This window comes from Gymnodraco acuticeps, unplaced genomic scaffold (assembly GCF_902827175.1).
Source record: "Gymnodraco acuticeps unplaced genomic scaffold, fGymAcu1.1, whole genome shotgun sequence".
NCBI classification, from domain to species: domain Eukaryota; kingdom Metazoa; phylum Chordata; class Actinopteri; order Perciformes; family Bathydraconidae; genus Gymnodraco; species Gymnodraco acuticeps.
The window spans coordinates 1-20,662 of NW_022990178.1; the positions used below are offsets into that span (position 1 = coordinate 1).

Consider the following 20,662-nt stretch of genomic DNA (forward strand, 5'->3'; position numbering starts at 1 on the left):
AATCGCAATTAGATTATTCCCCAAATCGTGCAGCCCCTAATTCAGACTGTAGGAAAAACCCTTTGGATTCCTCTTAATCAATATTTATAATGTCTCATTGTTTTCCTGGAAAACTGGAATCCCTAAAGGCCATTGCACGTAAGATAAATGTTGATGTTCTTCTGTTGAAGTTTGTAGGTAAATGGATAATTGTTCTTTCACTGCAGCAAAACTTGACCAAGTTGCTGTAGTAAATCTGGCTCCTATAATAATCTACTCTAATCTACTCTGACATTTGATTACAATGAGTCAAGCGCATTGTTTAAGTGGCTGTTGAATAATTGTATGTATGCAGATCATTAGTGTATGTTTAGGTAGAGTATTCGTGAATGATATACATGTAGGCCTACTGTATGTTTGCATGTTAATTTGACAGTTGAAATGAAACACACACACACACACACATGTTGTTTTGGCGGTCCGCTCAGTGTTGGATCCCACACTCTCACGCAGAGAAAGTTTTCTGAATTCCAGACGGACTGAGGAGATGACGGGTCATTATCTTCCACAAATCTTTTCCATATTTTTCAGTTTAGTTTGTGCTCATGACATCATCCGTTTGAGAGGATGTCACACGCACAAGCAGTCTTGTCTAGTTTAACATGACTTTGTTAAACTCATTTGAAAACTTGACGATGGCATACGGCTTTAGTTACTACCGCCTGAGCTCATGCCAAGTTAGAGACAATCTGTTATGGAAATGCTATTTTTTTTGTCAACAAGAAGAATAATGGATTGGAATGGATTTTGGGTCCTGATTTAGGGCTCATGTCCATAACTTTGTTCGGAAATCAGTTCATGTGTTGAGAAAATACTGAATGTTCTCTTCCAATATCAGAGTAGCACATGATAACAAAGGCCCTACGTAGCTGTGTACATGACAGGATGTATGATTACCTAGAAGAGCATCAGGACTGTTTTAGGCATATGATAGCTGTATACAATTCAGAATTTTGCGATTTTGAGAAAAAGCTCAGATTTTGAGGAAAAAGTCAGATTTTTTAGAGAAAGTCAGCATTTTGAGAAAAAGTCAGTATTTTGTACATGACAGGATGTATGATTACCTAGAAGAACTCATATTCCTCCATCTTGTGACTGTGTAACTCCCTCTCTTGTATATCAGCATGTGAAGGACTAGTTGTACCAAATGCTCTGTGTGTGATGACTACTTCCACTCTTGCAAGGATAATAAATACATGTATCCTGATTCTTGAATCTCAAGCCGGGGTTTTCTAACAACATATAAAAGACATGTATCCTCTGTTCCACCATCTTGTTTCCATGGTTACTCACCAGACCCCCTGACAGGGCACATCTCGGGGATTTGTCCCAGTGCCCAGCAGCGTCCCGTGTCGCAGCAGCACTGCATCTTCGTGTACTGGCCGTTCAGCTCCGCGGCACAGCGCCCGTTAGCCAGAGCCGAGAAACAGGTGCCAACACGCTGATCTGGAGGAAGAGGGATCCGCAGAGTTAGAGGAGAGAGCAGACAGCGGGGCAAAAGGTCATCAGGAAATACAGGAAATACATATACACATGGCTGATGGGGTTTTATGTATTTACTTTGGGGTTCGGATTAGGGTAGGGCTGGGGAATATATTGCTAATATACAATTTATCGATTTTGTGGATATCGTCTTAGATTTTCAATATTGTTATGGTTTGTTTTTCTTGGTTTAATAGGTCATTTAAGTTCCTACCTACATATTTGAGCCTAAACATACGATATTCTTACCTTAAAATGTAATTGCAACATCTTTATCCTGGTATTTTACTAACAAATATTGTCATGATATACCCTTCTTGTCAAGCCAATTATGGGCAGTGTGACTAGTGATTATTTTCAGTTATTCCATCATTTAGTCGATATAAATGTCAGAAAATAGTAAAGTTTCTTGGGTATTTCAGCCTGAATTTTAGATCACACATTTAGTATTTTTAGCACCACTGATGCTTAGTGTGTGGGAAAACATTTCAAACAGCAGTGAACAGAGGCTGGTGGCTGCAGAGGAAGCCTCTCACAGGCTGGCAGGGGGAAAGGTTGTCTGGGGTCTCCGCTAACTGAAGGCATCTGAAGGGCCTCCTAGAGAGGGTCTTATTTGTTACAGTTTCCCAGGTCAGGGTCAATGGGGCAGGCGAGGGGGCATCGGTTCAAAGGGCGGGTGTGAAGAGGAGTAAATGGAGAGGAAAAAGACGCAGGGGTTTCTGGGTATTTAGGGGAAGGACCAAGAAACATGGCGAAAAGGCAGAGTGAGACGGACAGAACGCATGTGTGTGATTTTAGAAAGTGAATAACATATGTGAAGGGGAATTTTAAGTGCATGTACAGAAAAAAGCTGAAAACAGAATGAAGGGAGGGAGGGGGAGAGGAGGGAGGAGCTCAAGTCGATTAACTCACTAATGAGCCAGCAGTCTGGAATGAATCAGTTCCATGTGGAGCAATTCTTGCCAATTAGATTGAAAATGAGGGGCTGTGTCTGGGAGCACATATTGTACAGTACACACACACATTTACATGCAATTAAACACACACACACAGATATGCATTCCTGTACATATCCAAGGGCAAGTACAAGAAAAACTCACCATATGCCAGTTCACATACGTATATTAACGTAGACAAATACGCAATGTAAAAAACATCCCATAGGAATGAACGAGCTGGCGGCCGGGTAGAGGAGAGAGGGGGGGGGGTTTGCTGATGAGGACGATGATGACTTAAATTGGATCCAGACGGTGGTTTAGCTCGCTAGTGTTGCTCCGCTACACAAGCATGTGCTTTCATTTGTTGAGGTGTTTTTACAGACTGGCTGACTGGACAGGTCTTTGGCTTTTTTTCTCCAAACTTCCACCGTGTGACAGGGCATTAGGCTCTGATTACTGTCGGCCCCCAACAGCTCCCCCTGGCATACTTCACCATGGTACAGTACACAAAACACAGACGGGTAGCCAACAGTATAACCTCCAGGACCAGAGACATACATCCTGCTTCTGGAGCACGAGGGCCAAAGTGAAATATTGTGAGATATAATTTACAATACGCAAAGAAACTAAAACGAAAAAAGAATCAAAGTGAAACAAGCTACGTTTATGATATCTGTCTTTTAAAGCTTCGGTTTGTGTCTGAGTCAATTGGCAACCTCCGTGTCTGAAAAGTGAATCTAATGTAGAAGTGCCTTAAACCTCACACAACCTAACCCTAACCTCACATTGTATAGAAGTCTATGAGAAAATGACCCTACTTTCTCCTTGATTAATGACCTCAGTGAAAATGTTTCTACTGTGTTTATAGTCTTAATCTTTAGTTAAAAGTATTTGTTTAATACAGCAACATGTTTATTTTGTAAATGATGGTGTCATTTAGCTTGGAGTAAAGGTGTAAGTTATAGGGCGGGGCTACCTTTTAATTGACAGGGTGATGTCCAGTCAGGTATATGTCTGTGTTTTTGTCTTACAACTTTACCCGCAGTGTGTTTTCACTGCATAAAAGTGAATTGTTTAGACGCCTTAAATTGTCTTTCGGTAGTACTTCACCATCTCAAGTCAATTCTGGTTGCAAAAAACTAAGATGGTGGTCAAAACATTAAACTCCAAGTTTCAAAATGGTATTCTACAAATCATTGGGTGACGTCAGGGTGACTGTGGAGTAAGTGAGACTTTGGATCACTGATTTGAACCTCACTCGGTCTAGTTCTTGTCCTTTTTGTGAAAATGGGTAAGAGACGAAGGTACCTGGTTTATTGCCTCTCTTTTCTCTGACCTTTCAGCAGGCTGCAGAAGAGCAATTGGAAGCTACAACCGATATAACAAGAAGCCAGATCCTGATTTCAGAGGATGGAGGGGGGGAAAAAAAACTCCAAGAGGAAATGGTGACACAGATAAAGAGGATGAGAGCGCGAATTCGGTCTGGTTTAAGAGATAACAAAAAAACAACAGCCGGAGGAGACAGAACATGAGACAAAGGATTTGAATGGACATGAAAACATGCAGAGCTCCAGAGTAAACAGAGACACTTTTGTCTGTTAGTCACTTCAGAAAATATAGGAGAAAGTAATTAATGTCTTCAGGGGCAAAGAAGAAGGAAGTAGATGACAGTAGAAAGAGGATAAAAAACAAAAACATGGACCATGTAACGGCAGACGGATGGAAAACTTTTGGGTGTGGGTCACCACATTTATACCACAACGTTTAACCGCAACTGCATCTGTAACATCCATCACACTCCCACTTGAACTCACGATCACATTCAAGATATTGGAATGTATTACATTTTAGTAATTTTTTCATGTAGTAAATGTTTGTTTCCCTGTCTGAGTTCATTGGACTGCCGACAGCCGCAACCCAGTATTTCCTCTTAGTTTTACATTGAAAAACACTATTCCTGTATCATTGGAGTTAAACAATCCACCACCTAACAGGCAAGCTCACACACCACCTGCAAGACAGGGCCCCCCACCCTGTATGGTACAGGACGTGTTTGTACATGTGAGACTCTGGGCATTTCAAAACATCTTGGTATTTCTGACCCATTTCCTCTCGGACTTGACCAAAAACAAAAAGTCTTCACCAATGATGGAGCATTGATTACATAAAAATAAGCTTGGAGGAAACGTGTATTTCTAATTACAGAAATCCGGAGGTTTCACTTTCCTTCAGGAGCTTTTATTAGCCGGGTCCTGTGATGCTGATCGGGTGAAGCACACCGACCCTGAGCTGTCCCTTTCGGGCCTGAATCTTGAAATAAAGTATTAACACCTGGCTGTGTTTCACTGAGGCTGCCCTGATTGGAGAACACTACGGGAATACATTTACACCTGGTAGTGTTTCACGGGACATGTCAGTGAAGTATGCACTGTATGTGGCTCGGCGTGTGTGTGAATGAGTCAGAGGGGCACGGACATTAGAGTAGATTAATGCTGTCAAGGCCAAACAGTGCGTGCAAGTGTGTTTGTCTCCACATGGTGACCACAGGCCGGCTTGACTCATCAGATCCAGGAAGCAGTGATGGAGGAGGGGGGGAAGTCAGGGGCCAGATGTGAAGCTTTTTTTGCTAGCCACGGGGTGAGGAAACGCACAAATGTGAGACTCACCCACACATCTGGTGCCATCTGTGCTGGAGACGTAGCCTCGTGGACAGGTGCAGACGTAGCTACTAGCCGTGTTGCTGCACTCTCCTCCATCACACACACCGGGATGGTGGTGCATTCATCGATGTCTGAAACACACAAACATGCAGTTACATCATTGCAAGAATACCTCATCAAATCACGAGACACAGCTGTCGAGGCGGCCTCAAGCCAACTCAGGACATTTTTTTAAACGCCCGACATGTCTTTGTTTGGAAGGATGCAGGATCATGCCGCAGTACAAGTGTATTGCTGTTCAGTAACAGTTTCTCCATGAGGAAAGAATAAAGCAAATCAAAAGGATCTGCAGTCAGATAAAGTGGAATGAATCCACTTCTGGTGTTTATGACAGGAGCAATCCAACACAACTGTTAAAGGGACATTTCATCCCCAAATCATTTATCCAATGGTACATCTGCCTTCTCTACAGTAATGCAACTCGATGGTGTTTGGCTTGTGATGCTCAACTCCCCAATATATGTTTGAAAAGCGTAATGTGTATTACCAGTATGACTTAGTTACTAAAGATCATCCACAAAGGGTTTTATCTAAATGTAAAAAGGAAAAATGTAGTTAAGTTCAACAAAAGTATATAAATATGTAAAAGTTTACTTTAGAACAGTGTTGGGCGAAGTTTGCTAAAAATATAGGTTATCAAATAATCATGTATCAGATTAACCTGTCCCACAAATAATAACCAATAAAAATACATATAAAACAAACACCGCGACCCGACCACGGATAAGCGGGAGAAGATGGATGGATAAAACAAACAAAAACATCTAAGAAATTACAATGTTGAAGCTGAGTATTTACTGAAATCACAAACATTTAAGTACTGAAAGTGTTGGATGCCTTGTTAAGTCTGTAGTCTTCCTTGCTTGATCTTTGATTGGATATCTGCTGATTTTAAAGTGGACCTATCATGCTATTTTTAGGCAATAGCATGGGTCTCAGATATATAAAAATATAAAAAAACATGTCTATGAAGTGTTTTGCTCAAAATACCAAACAGATCACCCATTCTAGCCATGCCTCATATCCCTCTATTTCACTTCCTGTTTCAAAAGTGCTGATTTGGGTATAAAGCTTTAAAAAAAGGAGGGGTCTGAGCTCATGGGGACCCGGCAGCTACTGTCTAAACTAAATGCTGCCGTGATGAAACGCCATATCATGGATTATCAAGGATCTGAAACAGTTTGGAGCTCAAAGGCTTTCTCTCTTGCCGGTTATACCACAAGGTGAGTTCCTTTTTACTTCCTGCTTCTTCACACACATGCTCTCCAGTACAGGTTAGCTCTGAGTGTTAGCGATGCTAATGTAAACACCGACCATATTACGTCCAAAACAGTCGGGCATTGTTTCTGATAGCAACGTTTTCTGATTGGGCCGTGGGTCCACATTTCAGATATTACGTCGTATCGGACGCAAATCTGGATCAGCTCTGTTGTAGCCCCGTTTTTAGAGATTTGGGTACGGAGGAAAAGAGAGAGGGTTTTATTTTCTGACGCTGCGTGAGTTCCTGACACACCGGGGACACATAGTTATGTATAAAAGACGTTGCATTTTGCATGATAGGCCCTCTTTAATAACTGTGCAAATAAATAATGTTTTTATCAGCCAATACTTGATTGTGTTTCGTAAACATTTAAGAAGTTTTGTTCACATTCATCAAGTAAGCTTTAAAGAATGATCATGGAGAAAATGATGTCGACCTCAAAAGGAGTAACTGAGTTGTTTTCCCTTTCTCCAATTTACTAGAATCTACAATTGCTTCTAATCTACAAATGGCGAATAAATTGAGAGAAATTGCTGCAATAAAAGAACCTCCCCAGGCTATAATTGACCTTATTTAAACAGGCCATGATTCCACTCTGAGGGTACCTGGGTCTTGGCAGGGCCCACCTTGGTGTGGCTCTCTTTATGATGGCATTTAGCTGTAATATTGAGAGGAAGGGGCCCTCATTGCTCCATGACGGGGGGAACCCAAAGCGAAGTACCAGAAGGTATTGGGTTTTTATGATGTGTCACGCTTATTTATACGCATACGTAATTACTGCACCGCTGCGGGGCGTAATTACAGCAATAGACGTGGCGCATGCTTTAATGTGTGTCCGTTTGAATCTAAAGAGTGTGTGTTTTTTTTCTCAGCGTGTAGTAACGCCTGCCATGGGGAGGCTGCCCCCCCCCCTGCTGACTCCTGTCTGACAGCAGTGGCAGAATATAGGTGAGGCAGTAAAAACCCGGCCAAATAAAGCTTGTGTCAGCAGCATCAACAGGCCAGACATTACGCTGCACAGACCTGACAGAGTGTGTGTGGAGGGAAATGTCTCACCTGGATAAAAGTCTACACGTCTACCATGAGTAACTGTAAGAAAATGTGAAAGATAAAGTGTGCGTTGTTTAGCCTGTTTTCATTATTTCTTCTCATTTAAACTGTGATGTGTTGAAACTCCTAATAATAATACAAGTGCCTCGTCTGTGACCTGTATTCATGCTTTAATGTTCAAAAGGGTCTTTCTTTTCTCATACTCTCTCTGGAGGGATTTTTGAGATTTTAACCTTTGCAGACATGCACAAAAACCTATACAGTATAATACACTACAGGGAAGGGAAAACCACAACAAGCATAATTGGAGCTTCTTTAAGAAATCAGGTGTTCACCTACTGCATTAAAAGAAAAAAATATTTGTTTAAGTACGAAGGATAGAAAGTAGCCTATGTTTCAAGTATTGGACTAGAAAACAGTATTTTCCCTTTAAATGCGTATATTCCCAAAGCATTTACCTCTAAATGCTTCTTACATTAGATGTGGACTCCTTGGATTATGACAGTATATTGTATTGTTATATATACAGTATATTACACCTGGTGCTAATGCTAATGCTAATGTTGTTTTCTTCTTCTTCTTTGGAGACAAAATAATGGCGAAATTGGCACCAATACAACATTTAAGACGATTCACTCACGACTTGTTTCAGTCTGTATTGTATGCCTGTAAGTGTTGTAATGTGTAAGCATAGTCATCTTATCGTTCTGTATCTAATTGTATTGGAACATTGTAATTCTACTAATAATTCCCATTTCTTAAAAATGTACAGTCATCGATCACGTCTTTTTTGATGTAACTGTAAGGGAAAACTGTTACCTTTTTGATATCCTGATTACCTAATCCAGGTACATCTACTCAGTTACTGTGTGTAAGTGTGTGTGTGTGGGCGCGCGTGTGTGTGTGTGTATGTCTGTGTGTTTAGCATGTGCGTGAGAGTCAGCGAGTGTCAAAGCAACGGGGAGGTCCGTGTGTAATGAGAAAGTCTCCCAGGTGTCGTAAGTGTTTCTTTGTCCAGCACAAACAGCTGGTTCTGAGCCAGAGGACTGTATTTATGGAAAGGAAAATGGAAGGAGCCGCAGAAAGAGTCGGAGGAGGGGTAAAAAGGAGAGATTGTTAAAGAGCCGGGCAAAAAGCAGGCCGTAAAACCAGCTGCCTTGTTGCGCCCAAAACAGTCAGACACCCATGACATCTTAACTGCACTTCATCCCAACAGCTTTAAACCCCAGTAATTTCACTGTGAAAGCTTTAAGTGGGGCTTGTTTGTGCATTAGCTAGGAGGGCATTTCAATAAAGCTTCCCCTAAGGACCTGCTGATTGTTTCCCAGATTTCACTAAACATTGGTTTCCTGCCGATCCATGACCTCACAAACGCGTCAAAACGGCTCTTTTGTTTTTACGAGCTTTCCAACACTGAACTCTTTCTTTACCCGCTCTGCATGGGTCAAATGACGAAGTTGCAAGATACATTTTAAAATAAACAGATCAACTAGCTAACATCAGTTCGTTTGCAACTGAGAATAGAAAAGAATAACGAACATGTTTCCAGATATAACAAACGTATTGATGCATAATCATTCCTTTTGACGATCCATTTGCTGAATTGAATAATTAAATAGTGGTTTGCCAATTCAAACTTTTGCTTTCCAAAATGTGAGGATTTATTGCTTTTGTCTTATTTTTGGACTAAGAAAGTTATGTTTTCTCTAAGTTTGCCTTTCTGTGTGTAAGCATGATTATGGAAAAACTAAAAGCCTGATTTTCTTGATTAATGGTAGAAAAAGAAAATCAGACAAGCAGTCAGTGCCTCTGCATCAGGAACAGCAAATGTGTTGTCCCTATCTCCACTTAACATCAATTCAAACACCATGACACAATTCCATCAGATTAATGATAAAAACCTAGAGGACATTATTCAACTTCTGAAATCCTCCTCCTGCTGCCTTGATATTATTCCAACAGGATTTTTCAAAGATGTTTTGCCTTGCATGGCCTCAGATCTACTTCATATAGTAAACAAATCTCTTCACTCAGGTATTTTTCCACAGGCCCTGAAAACTGCAGTCATTAAACCGCTCTTAAAAAAGAATAATCTAGATGCTTCAGTAATGAACAATTACAGGCCCATATCAAACCTCCCATTTCTAGGTAAAATCATTGAAAAAGTTGTTTTTCAACAGTTGAGTAATTTCTTGAATTTAAATAACTGTTTTGATGTGTTCCAGTCAGGCTTTCGTCCAAACCACAGCACTGAGACTGCTCTTGTAAAGGTCTTTAATGACATTCACTTAAACACAGACAGTGGCAGAACTTCAGTGTTAGTATTATTAGATCTCAGTGCTGCGTTTGACACTGTTGACCACAACATATTACTAGACCGACTGGAAAACTGGGTGGGACTTTCGGAAACAGTTCTAAATTGGTTTGAATCCTACTTAAAGGACAGAAACAACTTTGTTTCTATTGGTAAATACACATCTGAGTTGACAAATATGACATGTGGGGTTCCTCAAGGCTCCATCTTGGGGCCTCTTCTCTTTAACATCTACATGCTACCACTGGCTCAGATAATGAAGAACAACAAAATAAGTTACCATAGCTATGCAGATGACACACAAATTTACGTAACCATTTCACCAGGAGACTATGCTCCAATTCAAACACTGAGTAAGTGCATTGAACAAATCAATGACTGGATGTGTCAGAACTTTCTCCAATTAAACAAAGATAAAACTGAGGTAATGGTTTTTGGAGCCAAGTCAGAACGTATAAAAGTTAGCGCTGAGCTTCAGTCTGCAATGTTCAAAACAACAGATAGAGCCAGAAATCTAGGTGTAGTCATGGACTCTGACCTGAGTTTCAACAGTCACATTAAAACTGTTACTAAATCAGCCTACTATCACCTAAAGAATATATCTAGGATTAAAAGACTAATGTCACAGCAGGATTTGGAAAAACTTGTCCATGCTTTTATCTTCAGTAGACTGGACTACTGCAATGGTGTCTTTACAGGTCTCACTAAAAGATCTATTAGGAAGCTGCAGCTGATTCAGAACGCCGCTGCTCGAGTCCTCACTAACACTAAGAAAGTGGATCACATCACTCCTGTTCTGAAGTCTTTACACTGGCTTCCTGTGTGTCAAAGAATAGATTTCAAAAATACTGCTGCTGGTTTATAAAGCACTGAATGGTTTAGGCCCAAAATACATTTCTGACCTCCTGCTAAATTATGAACCATCCAGATCTCTCAGGTCTTCAGGGACTGGTCAGCTTTCTGTCCCCAGAGTCAGAACTAAACATGGAGAAGCAGCGTTAAGTTATTATGGTCCAAACATCTGGAACAAACTCCCAGAAACCTGCAGGTCCGCTGCAACTCTGACTACTTTTAAATCCAGGCTGAAGACTTTTCTTTTTGTCGCTGCTTTTAATTGAATTATTCATATCTTAGACTGCACTGTAACTTTGATCCATGTACTTTTTTCTTTTAATGTTTAATTGACTGCACTGTAACTTTTATCCATGTATTTTTTCTTTTAATGTTTATTTTATTAGCTTTTCTTTTTAATGACTGATTTTAAATGCCATTTTCTTAATCTCTTTCATTTTTTGTAAAGCACTTTGAATTGCCTTGTGTTGAAAAGTGCTATATAAATAAACTTGCCTTGCCTTGCCTTGCCTAGAAGGATGTAGCAATTAAGAACCCATTCGATTTCGGATCTGAACTGAATTACAGGATGGATACACGAAACATGCATCACCTTCATTAAAGGGGACCTATCATGCAAAATGCACTTTGTGATGTCTGTAGCTGCCAAAATCCTATAGAACTAAAACAGCCGCCGAGGCACTAGTTAGCGGATTTTACGCAGGGCAATGATCATCCAAGTCCAGACAAGAACCTCCATTTGTGCATTTTATTCCAATAATATAGTACAATGAACAGGTTTCCTATACCTCTTTTCCTTAAGCCGTTCCTATGGCTTTCCTTTGTGTGGCTTGAAACACCCTGGTAAAAAACCGTTTGCCTACTAGTGCTCTGCCTCCCACCACCCACCTGTCTCCAATATATACAATTACACCAGGTGCTCTAATCACCCAGTGCCCAAAACATGCCTTCAAAATAAAAGCATAGAAACTACTTTAACTTATGACGCTAACTAAGAATACATATAAATAAATGATAATAATAAACACTATAAACAGCAAGAAAATAAATGTTAAACTATTAAATAATATAAAGAGATATATATAGCTCCAACAATGTCTTTTATACATACATATGTGTCCCCTGTGTGTCGGGGAACTCACGCGGCGTCAGAATATAAAACCCTCTCTCTTTTCCTCCGTACCCAAATCTTTTAAAAACGGGTGTACAACGAGCGGATACAGATTTCCATCCGCTGTGACGTCATAGCGGCGGCGGACCCACAGAAAGTTGCTATCAGAAACAATGCCTGACATGTTTTGGACGTAATCTCGTCTGTGTTTACATTAGCAAGCCTCGCTAACACTCAGAGCTAACCTGTACTGGAGAGCATGTGTTTAAAAAGCAGGAAATAAAAAAAGGAACTCACCTTGTGATAAACCCGCAAGAGAAAAAGCATTTGAGCTCCATACTGTTTCAGAGATAATCCTTGACGTGGTTTAAACAGGATGGCGTTTTATCACAACCGAATTTAACTTTATCTCCGGTAGAATTCTGATCAGGCATTAGCTCCGCCTCCTCTTCTTTCTTTTTTTTCAAGCTAAGGACCCAAAATCTGCGTTTCTCTAACAGGGCTTCAAAAGAGGGGTTTGAGCAGTATGAGGCATGGCTACAACGGGGGATCTGTTTGGTATTTTAAGCAAAAAACTTCACAGACATGTTTTGTATAGGTATGGCCCTACAATATAGTTTTAAAATATAGCATATAGGGCATTTGTGCTGCTATCACTTAATATTGTTATAATCATAAAATGGGGTCTTGAGTGGAAACAATTCTCATAAACATCCCCCATTAATTCAGAAACAAATATTAACATGTTTTATAAACTTTCTGAGCAGCTCTCTAAATACAACACATCTGCTTTAAACTGTTCATTTTGTTTCCGCACTACGACATGAAGCTCATAAAATTATCGAAGTCGGAAGAACGACTTCCCAATTCTGGAAACTGGGCTAAGAGCACTTGACTGCAACATCATAGTTATCTGTGTTTTTCAGACAAAGTTGAATATCGGGTCTCATCATTGGTTTTGGGAAACTGTATATACGATATTTATAATTTCCAGACTTTTCTTTAGGTTAAACTTGTTCATTTGAAAGCGGCAGTAGCTCAGTCTGTAGGACTTGGTTTCGTCATTACAGGATAAAGCTCATAAACTCATTGAAGTCGTTGTAACAACTTCACAACTCTGAAAATGGGACTTTCCAAAGATCACTTTAATGCACCGTCTCTGAATGCCATTGTGGTTTGCTGTGTTTTCAGATTAATTAAAATGTTGGGTCTCATTATTGGTTTTGGGAAACTTTAAATGACATATTTCTCATGTTCTGACCTTCAGGCCTAATGTTTAGCTCCTGTACTGTGTATAATGAAAAAGTGAACAACTGAGGATAAGTAAAGGGTCTAAAGTGTTGGAAAGATGCTTAGTGTGTGTAATTTACGCTAAAAAATGACCATGAAGGGATAGAACGTTACAGAACTTCCTAATCCTAAACTCCTGCTTTATTTCTACCTTGTCTCAATGTGTCCTTGCAGTCAAACAGCTCGACCTCCTTAGTGCTGGAATGTGGCTACACACCTAAATCTCTTATTTTCGGTGCTCAGCAACTCTTTAAAACACCCACTCTCTCCTCACATTTACCCAAAACCACAACTGAAACTGGGACTACTTAGTGAAGTCATCCATAAATCAGTTTTTGGTGTGTCATGATAATTGCTTCCCATGAATCTGAAGTGGACAGTGGACACGCTAGTTATTCTTTCTGTATGTGGTGCAACCATGCCAGGAGAATTCAGATAATAAGTCATACACTACGATATCCAGTTTGGCCTTGGTTCTTGTTCAGTAGAGGAGATGTCATCTGGCTGAAACAGTTTAAGAGCTTTGTGTAATCCTCTCTAAAGACTAAGAACATATCGGCTTCAGTCCAACGGACACAACCCCTGCCTGGCTAACGATCGCACTGTTTAGCCTGGGCATTGTTTAAATTCCAGCCAATCAACACATTGTAATGTGAATCCTCCATGTGTGTGTGTTGCCAAACTTCTTTAACTCTGAACATGTCGTCATTTTTCAAACTCCCCGTAGAGATTTGTAAACGGATCCCTGCAGAACCCTTAGAGTTGTAATAAAATGCAGCGACCATGTCTCACTTCAACAAAACCTAATAAAAGTTACACTGGATCGTTATTCAGTTGGTGATAAGTTTATAGAAACACAATGAAAGTGGTGAATGACATTACGAGTATTTTAGACAAAAAGCAGAGTTGTGCAGCTCTATTTATTGACCTTTCCAAAGCGTTTGATACCGTCGATCATCGCATCTTAAAGCAGAGGCTACTCAGTATCGGCATATCCAGCCATGCAGTGGGTTGGTTTGTGAACTACCTCTCTGAAAGGTCCCAATGTGTTCACTTTGATGGGCTGTCTTCTGAGTGGTTAAACATTGCTAATGGTGTTCCTCAAGGTTCTGTTTTAGGTCCACTTTTATTCTCCATATATATCAACAGTTTAGGTGAAAATGTGGATGAAGCTACTTTACATTTTTATGCGGATGATACCGTGATGTACTGTGCAGGTCCCTCCATTCAGGAGGCTGGTGTTAAATTACAGGCTGTTTTTAACATTATTCAGACTCAGCTTGCTGAACTTAAGCTTATTTTAAATGTTGATAAACCAAGTTAATGCTATTTTCAAAAGCTAAAAAGACACCAGAGCCTGTTTTGGATATTGTTACTATGCAAGGACAAGTACTTGAAGTGGTTACCAGTTATAAATACCTAGGTATCTGGCTTGATGATTGTCTTACTTTTAAACTTCATGTCAATAACCTGCTTAAAAAGCTGAGGGTTAGACTAGGTTTCTTTTTCAGAAACAAGTCCTGTTTCTCTTTTGAAGCCAGGAAAAGGCTAGTCACTGTGACCTTTTTACCCGTGCTGGACTATGGTGATTTGATCTATATGAATGCACCTGCCCATTGCCTGGAAAAGTTAGATGCCGCCTATCACAGTGCCCTGAGATTTGTTACTAACTGTAAAGCACTCACGCATCACTGTACCCTGTATGCCAAGGCAGGTCTGCCTTCACTAACTGTACGGAGGCTCAGTCATTGGTACATGTTCATTTACAAAGCCATGTTGGGTAAACTACCTTTTTATATCTACTCTCTGATCTCTCGACGAATTGAAAGTACTTATTGCCTGAGATCTCATGATGTTGTTTTATTAAATGTGCCAAGTGCTAGGACTGTCTTAGGGAAGAAAGCTTTTAGTTGTGCAGCTCCACTAAATTGGAACAGTCTGCAAACATGTTTAAAACTGAGCACTTTGGTTCTCCTGCATCATTTTAAAACTCAGCTGGCTGACATGCTGTTTGATACTCATGGTACCTGTCTCTGTAAATAGAGTTTGTAAACTGTACCCTGTACATTATGTTGTTTGTCATCCTTATTGTTGTTCTGTTGTTTTTATGTTACATGTGTAACTAATGTCCTGCAGGTCACCCTTGAAAAAGAGATCTTTTGATCTCAAGGGGCTTCACCTGGTTAAATAAAGGTTACAAACAAACAATAGACTCATGTAGCTGCATTCAAGTCAAGTTTAACCATTTTGTGATACTTGGTTCATTATTAAATCAAAAAAGTTATATGAAGGCTGTAGCTTCGAAATGCTAACATTAGCTAAGTTATCTTAGCTTGATATCAACAATTTAGGTAGCATTTTTTAGGTTAACAATTAAACATTTGACTTTTAAAACAATGTGAAGGCTTTTGTAATTATGTTTTACTATGTTTAGTAGAGACGTTAGTGTTAGCCCAGGGGTGTCAAACTCAAATACACAGTGGGCCAACATTAAAAAATGGGCAGTCGAGGGCCGGACAGGTTCAATGTTTATTGAACTTATTAAACTTATTGCACATATTAAACCTGGAACTAACAAAGCTTACATTATTGCCTATAAAAACAACATTAAACATGAAATAATCAGTTGCATTCATTTCTTATGGCTCTATCAGCAGCTTCATTTCTTATGATTACATTTTTCCACAGGCCAACAACAGCTTTAAAAAAACTATTTCCCTCAAAGAAAAAACCAAACATGCCCTGTTGACGTGAGAAGAAAAGTGCAGAAGGAAACATCCATTAAACTCAGGTTGCTGCTCTGTGATGCTAGTTCAGATACTTGGCATCTCATCTTGGGTGCAAGGTCATCAATGTTTGGGCTCAGGCTCTGAGCGGAGGAGACCCTCAGGATGGAGTGAAGGTGTGCGTGCAATATACCGGCGGGCCAGATCTAATAGAAATTAGAAATTATCCTGCGGGCCGAAATTAAATCCACCACGGGCCTGATTTGGCCCTCGGGCCTTGAGTTTGACACATGTGTGTTAGCCCTAACACTTGATTGGCTTACTTGTAAGATCTGTGTGGTAGACCCTCACACTGCCCTGCGTTATCTATCTTTATATTAATTAAACTATTCCCTTGTCACTTATCATCTTTTTAGAAATGAGACAATAATGGTATAGCTCATCAAAGATGGCCGCCAATATTTTTTTTATTGACCAGAGCTTTTTGTGTGTTCAGTTTGTCCTTGGAAGTTGAAATGTTAACTGGAATCCCTCCTGAAGTTGTATTCCCACCTCGGAAAAGTGAGGAGAACATCACCAAAATCTAAGATGGCCGCCAAGCGCATAAACATTGTGAAAGCTGTAGTAATTGTGACTACCCGATCCGCATCCCTACCCGATCCGCATTGCCATATTGGACAACTCCATGCGGCAACTCAAATAGGACACTTGACACAGTGGCGTTTGGCAAAGCAGAAAAAGAAAATTAAAAAAACAGATAGAGATGAGTTATTGTCATTACAACGTGACTTCACTATTATTTAATAGCTCTTTTTATTGGGTCCTTTTCTTGGGTTAAGTACAGAATAAATGAGAAATGGATGTAACTCGTGCATGCGCAATGCATATTGGGCAGCCGTCTGTGTCAAGTGTCCTATTTGGGTTGCCTTATGGAGTTGTCCAATATGGCGGACCATCTCGCACATGCGCAATGCGGACCGGGTAGGGATGCGGATTGGGTAGTCACAGTAATATCGTGTTTAATAAGACTTCTGCCTTATTTATGTCACAATAAATCTGTCGTACACACAGCATGCCAAGTTTTATGTGTAGAGATGTTGTTGCAGTGTATGTGTGTGAACCACAAGCAACTGGTTTAGCTAACAATGGCTAACAAAGCTAACCTGGCTAGAGATTTGTTTTCCGTCTTGTTGTACTGGAATGTGGTTAACTTGAGTGTGACAAAAATGTCTACTTCCAATGTCCTTAATGTAGTTAAATGGGTAAATCTCCTGGTCTTTTCTAGCTGAGACTTACCTTCACACTTGTGGCTGGTTTCACTCTGACGGTGGCCTGCGGGACATTTACACTCGTAGGATCCCACGGTGTTGATGCAAGTTCCTCCGGCACAAAGATTTGGCACAGCCTGGCACTCGTCCACATCTAAGAGAAGGAAGGAAAGGACATTTGTAAGAAGAGGCATAAGCTTTAAATGTGATAATAATAACTGGCATCTGTAAACCATTGGAGCAGCAACCTAAAGTATTTTGGTAATACACCAAAGACTAAGACAAGACTAACTTCAGACATAGTGCATTCTTTAAAAGATATTATGTTTCTGGCATGCTTTCAGTCTTAAAAACACTGTTTTACATTCTTATTTTTTACATCTTTGCGAAGGGAATGAAGTAAAGGCGAGAAGTAACTTGGCGCTGTCTGTGATGTCTAATTCCACTTCTATAAATTCCCACTCCTGCTTTTGTTTGACCAGGAAATGAGTTTTTAAATGTAGGTTTTTCCCAGCTTTCAATGTGAGTCATTTTCCCAATTATTGGGGATATGACATAGGGTGGGTTACTGTAAGAAACATATCTCTGATCCTTTCTTCCCTGGAAAACGCATACCACATACACAGTGGGTCACTAAGCAGGACCCTGGCATTGTAAATCAATCAATCTTTGCTTTTTTTTAAGAAGTCTAGTGTTTAAAACGCTCTCTGCCAAAAGGCTAAAGGGAGAAAAACGAAAGAACTAAAGCATCTTCCAGCCAAAGTCCTGATTTGGAGCCTGGACATTTGGTTTGTGGTCAGGTGTGCTTTGTACTTCTGCCAGAGAGAAGTTGCTCCAGGCTCTCTGGCGATTACATTTTTTAATGTGTGTGAAAGAAAGAAACTCAAAGGGGAGAAACATAGAAACAGAGATTCAGAGAGAGGAAGAAGGAGAGAGAGATGGTGAAAAAGAAAGTCAGAGCAGAGGATTATGAGTCACAGAGTAGTGGAGCTAAATACAAACCAGTTACTGATGCCAGATGTGATTTTTTGAATACTGATTACAGACCTATTTCCCCCGAAATAATTTGTAAAGAAGTAAAGGTTGAAAGTGAAGCATTATCATCACAATGTTCTTACATTTATCTAACGTCTGTATAAGGTGGAGTGTTGGATTTTAATCAATGCTGGATAGCTGAAAGCATAATAATTAGTGCAGTCAAAATTATCGCGTTAACGGCGGTAATTAATTTTTTGAATTAATTGCGTTAAAATATTTAACGCATTTAACGCATGTGCAGAATGGCCCGCCCCGTACGTGCCACCAGTGGCAGCGCCACGGTATGGCTGGGGTAGGCTACACCAGAAATGGCTTAGCCCCACCATGAAAAATGATGTTAAAGTAAGCAAAATAAAGTCTGCCAACTCGCGCGTAGTAAATTGCACAGACAGCAGTTAGTAAGATTGATTTCAGTAGCCACGGTTTTGAAAACTTTTGTCACGTAGTGATCGTCTTCTCAATAGAACATCTTTGATAACGGCGTGGTGTTGTTGCAGGAAGTCCCGACGGAGAATACTTTTGCTGTAGTACAGGGGTACACATAACTGGTACGCAGGTTATGTGCGTAATCTCTCTGAAATGCGTACCGTTACTTGTGTCACAAAGCTCATTTGCGTACCGACGTACTTTTGAAGCTTTTCCAGAAGGCGGTTAGATCACCGGACGACAGAATCGGTCTCCGTGTGCACAGACAGGGCTGCTGTTAACGTCGGTCTGTACAACGGAATTGTGCCAAAACTACGCCAACCGGCTGCGGAGGGAGACTCCCCCCCCCTTCACTGGAGAACTGCGCTAAAACAGCTGATCACAACGTTCACACTCTGTGGTCACGAAGTACTCCACTAGCCGCCGCCGCCCCCCCCCCCTCTGTCGACTTTCCTGAAGTACTCCCCCGTTGATAGAAATCAACACGTAATGAATTAAGACCCCACGGTTTGATGATTGATAGGTGTGTGGGTTGTCTTTCATTTTGACACGCAGAAAAATGTTATAATAAACATAGATACTGTATGTTAAATGGATATATCCGCCTTCTTTCATTTATCTTTCCATTCCCACAACAATATACATAAATAAATGGCATATTTTGGACATAGTTCGAATGGTGATTAATCATGATTAATTAATTTTTAAGCTGTGATTAATCTGATTAAAAATTGTAATCGTTTGACAGCCCTAATAATAATGCATCGTTTTGTTATTTATTTGGTTCGTCTGGTGTCCTCCTGTATAACCTCAACCCTGTAATGCATAATTAAGTAATATGAATGTTTTCCTTTGCGGACAACCTAAGCTATCGGCTACGCTGCAGGGATGTCACATTCATTTATACATTTTTATAAGACCTTAAAGTAATAAAAAAAACCTAGACGGAAACACAGAGAACATTCATTTTCAAGCCTTTGAGCTTCAGAAAAAAGTTCTCCCAAGTTTTAGGAACCAGTGGGAAAACATTCCTGAACTAAAACAAATCATAAACTACTGACATATTTTTTTCCATTTGTTTTTCTACAACTGTGAGCTTTGATCCGATGAGATTGTACAGATCTGCACAGAGGGCCACATCTCCCTCATTACACATCCAGGACTGACTATCCTGTTTTTTAGTTAAACTTAATTTGGTTATTATTTGAATCGCAGGACTAATGGCTGATGTGCTCAAATATTCACATACTTGGAACAGGTCTTTGTACACCCTGTCAACACATCTGCCAATAACAAGTAGTGCTATGAGGCCACCATAACTTTCTTGGTGAATGTAAACAACAGTTCAGATAATCCCATATAATTTCCCATCATAAACACATCAAGGTATACTGTCTTTAGCTGTGACACTGTTGAAGTTGCCTCCACCATCACAGTCGGCCCAGGGCGCTGCTGGGTGTGTCCGGGCGAGGAGAGCCTGGCGGGGTTCAGTTTAACGAGGGACACGACTTCCACACATGTCATATATTGATGCAGTCTTATTGCTTAGTCTGGTCAGGGCCATAGGTTATTAGAGAGGCATGCAGAGGCAGTCTGGGACACCAGCGGCAGGAATGTTGATGAAAGGAGGTGAATCCAAGTTCATATTTATCTCAGAGTCTCTCTTATAATCTCCATGTATCACTCTTTTGGTCCCTTGTTAAGTGTTGTTGTTGTGAGTGAATACAGTTTATAAAATAATGTTCCTAATGCATGCCTTTTAGTCATCTACCATTACTCTGATATCATTGACTGACATAAAGCACTGTGTTTTCCCCATGCTGATTCAACATCTTAAACTCAGCTACTGCAGCGTTTGTTTTTTGTCAGAGGCTGTAACAGGCTCAGTTTTAAAGCTACATTCCTAGTATCTTATGAAACTACATAAGGTGTCTATTAGCGCCAACTATGTGCTGCTAGCTTTGTCGGAATGCGGCTAAATAACACTCCTGAGTTATGCTGATCTTCAGCTAGGGCAAAACTCACTTGAAAAGCCAATTTCGCAGGGGCCCTCAACCTCTCACCTCAAGTTATCTTGATGAAAATACCTGAGTCTTCACTTTACAGACATGTTTTGATAATTACCAAGGGCACTCCAATTTATAATA

The 20,662-nt window shown here is 40.3% G+C and overlaps 1 protein-coding gene across 1 annotated transcript in view; it reads right to left on the minus strand.

Moving 5' to 3' along the window:
* Positions 1-1,332: 1,332 nt before the first annotated feature.
* LOC117547213 (fibrillin-2-like) overlaps positions 1,333-20,662 on the minus strand; it is a gene marked incomplete at its 3' end in the record, with an annotated part of 67,518 nt that continues 48,188 nt past the window's right edge. Inside the window, 3 exon segments of the mRNA XM_034217785.1 lie at positions 1,333-1,485; positions 5,126-5,250; positions 17,080-17,205. Coding sequence (XP_034073676.1) covers positions 1,426-1,485; positions 5,126-5,250; positions 17,080-17,205 — 311 coding nt within the window.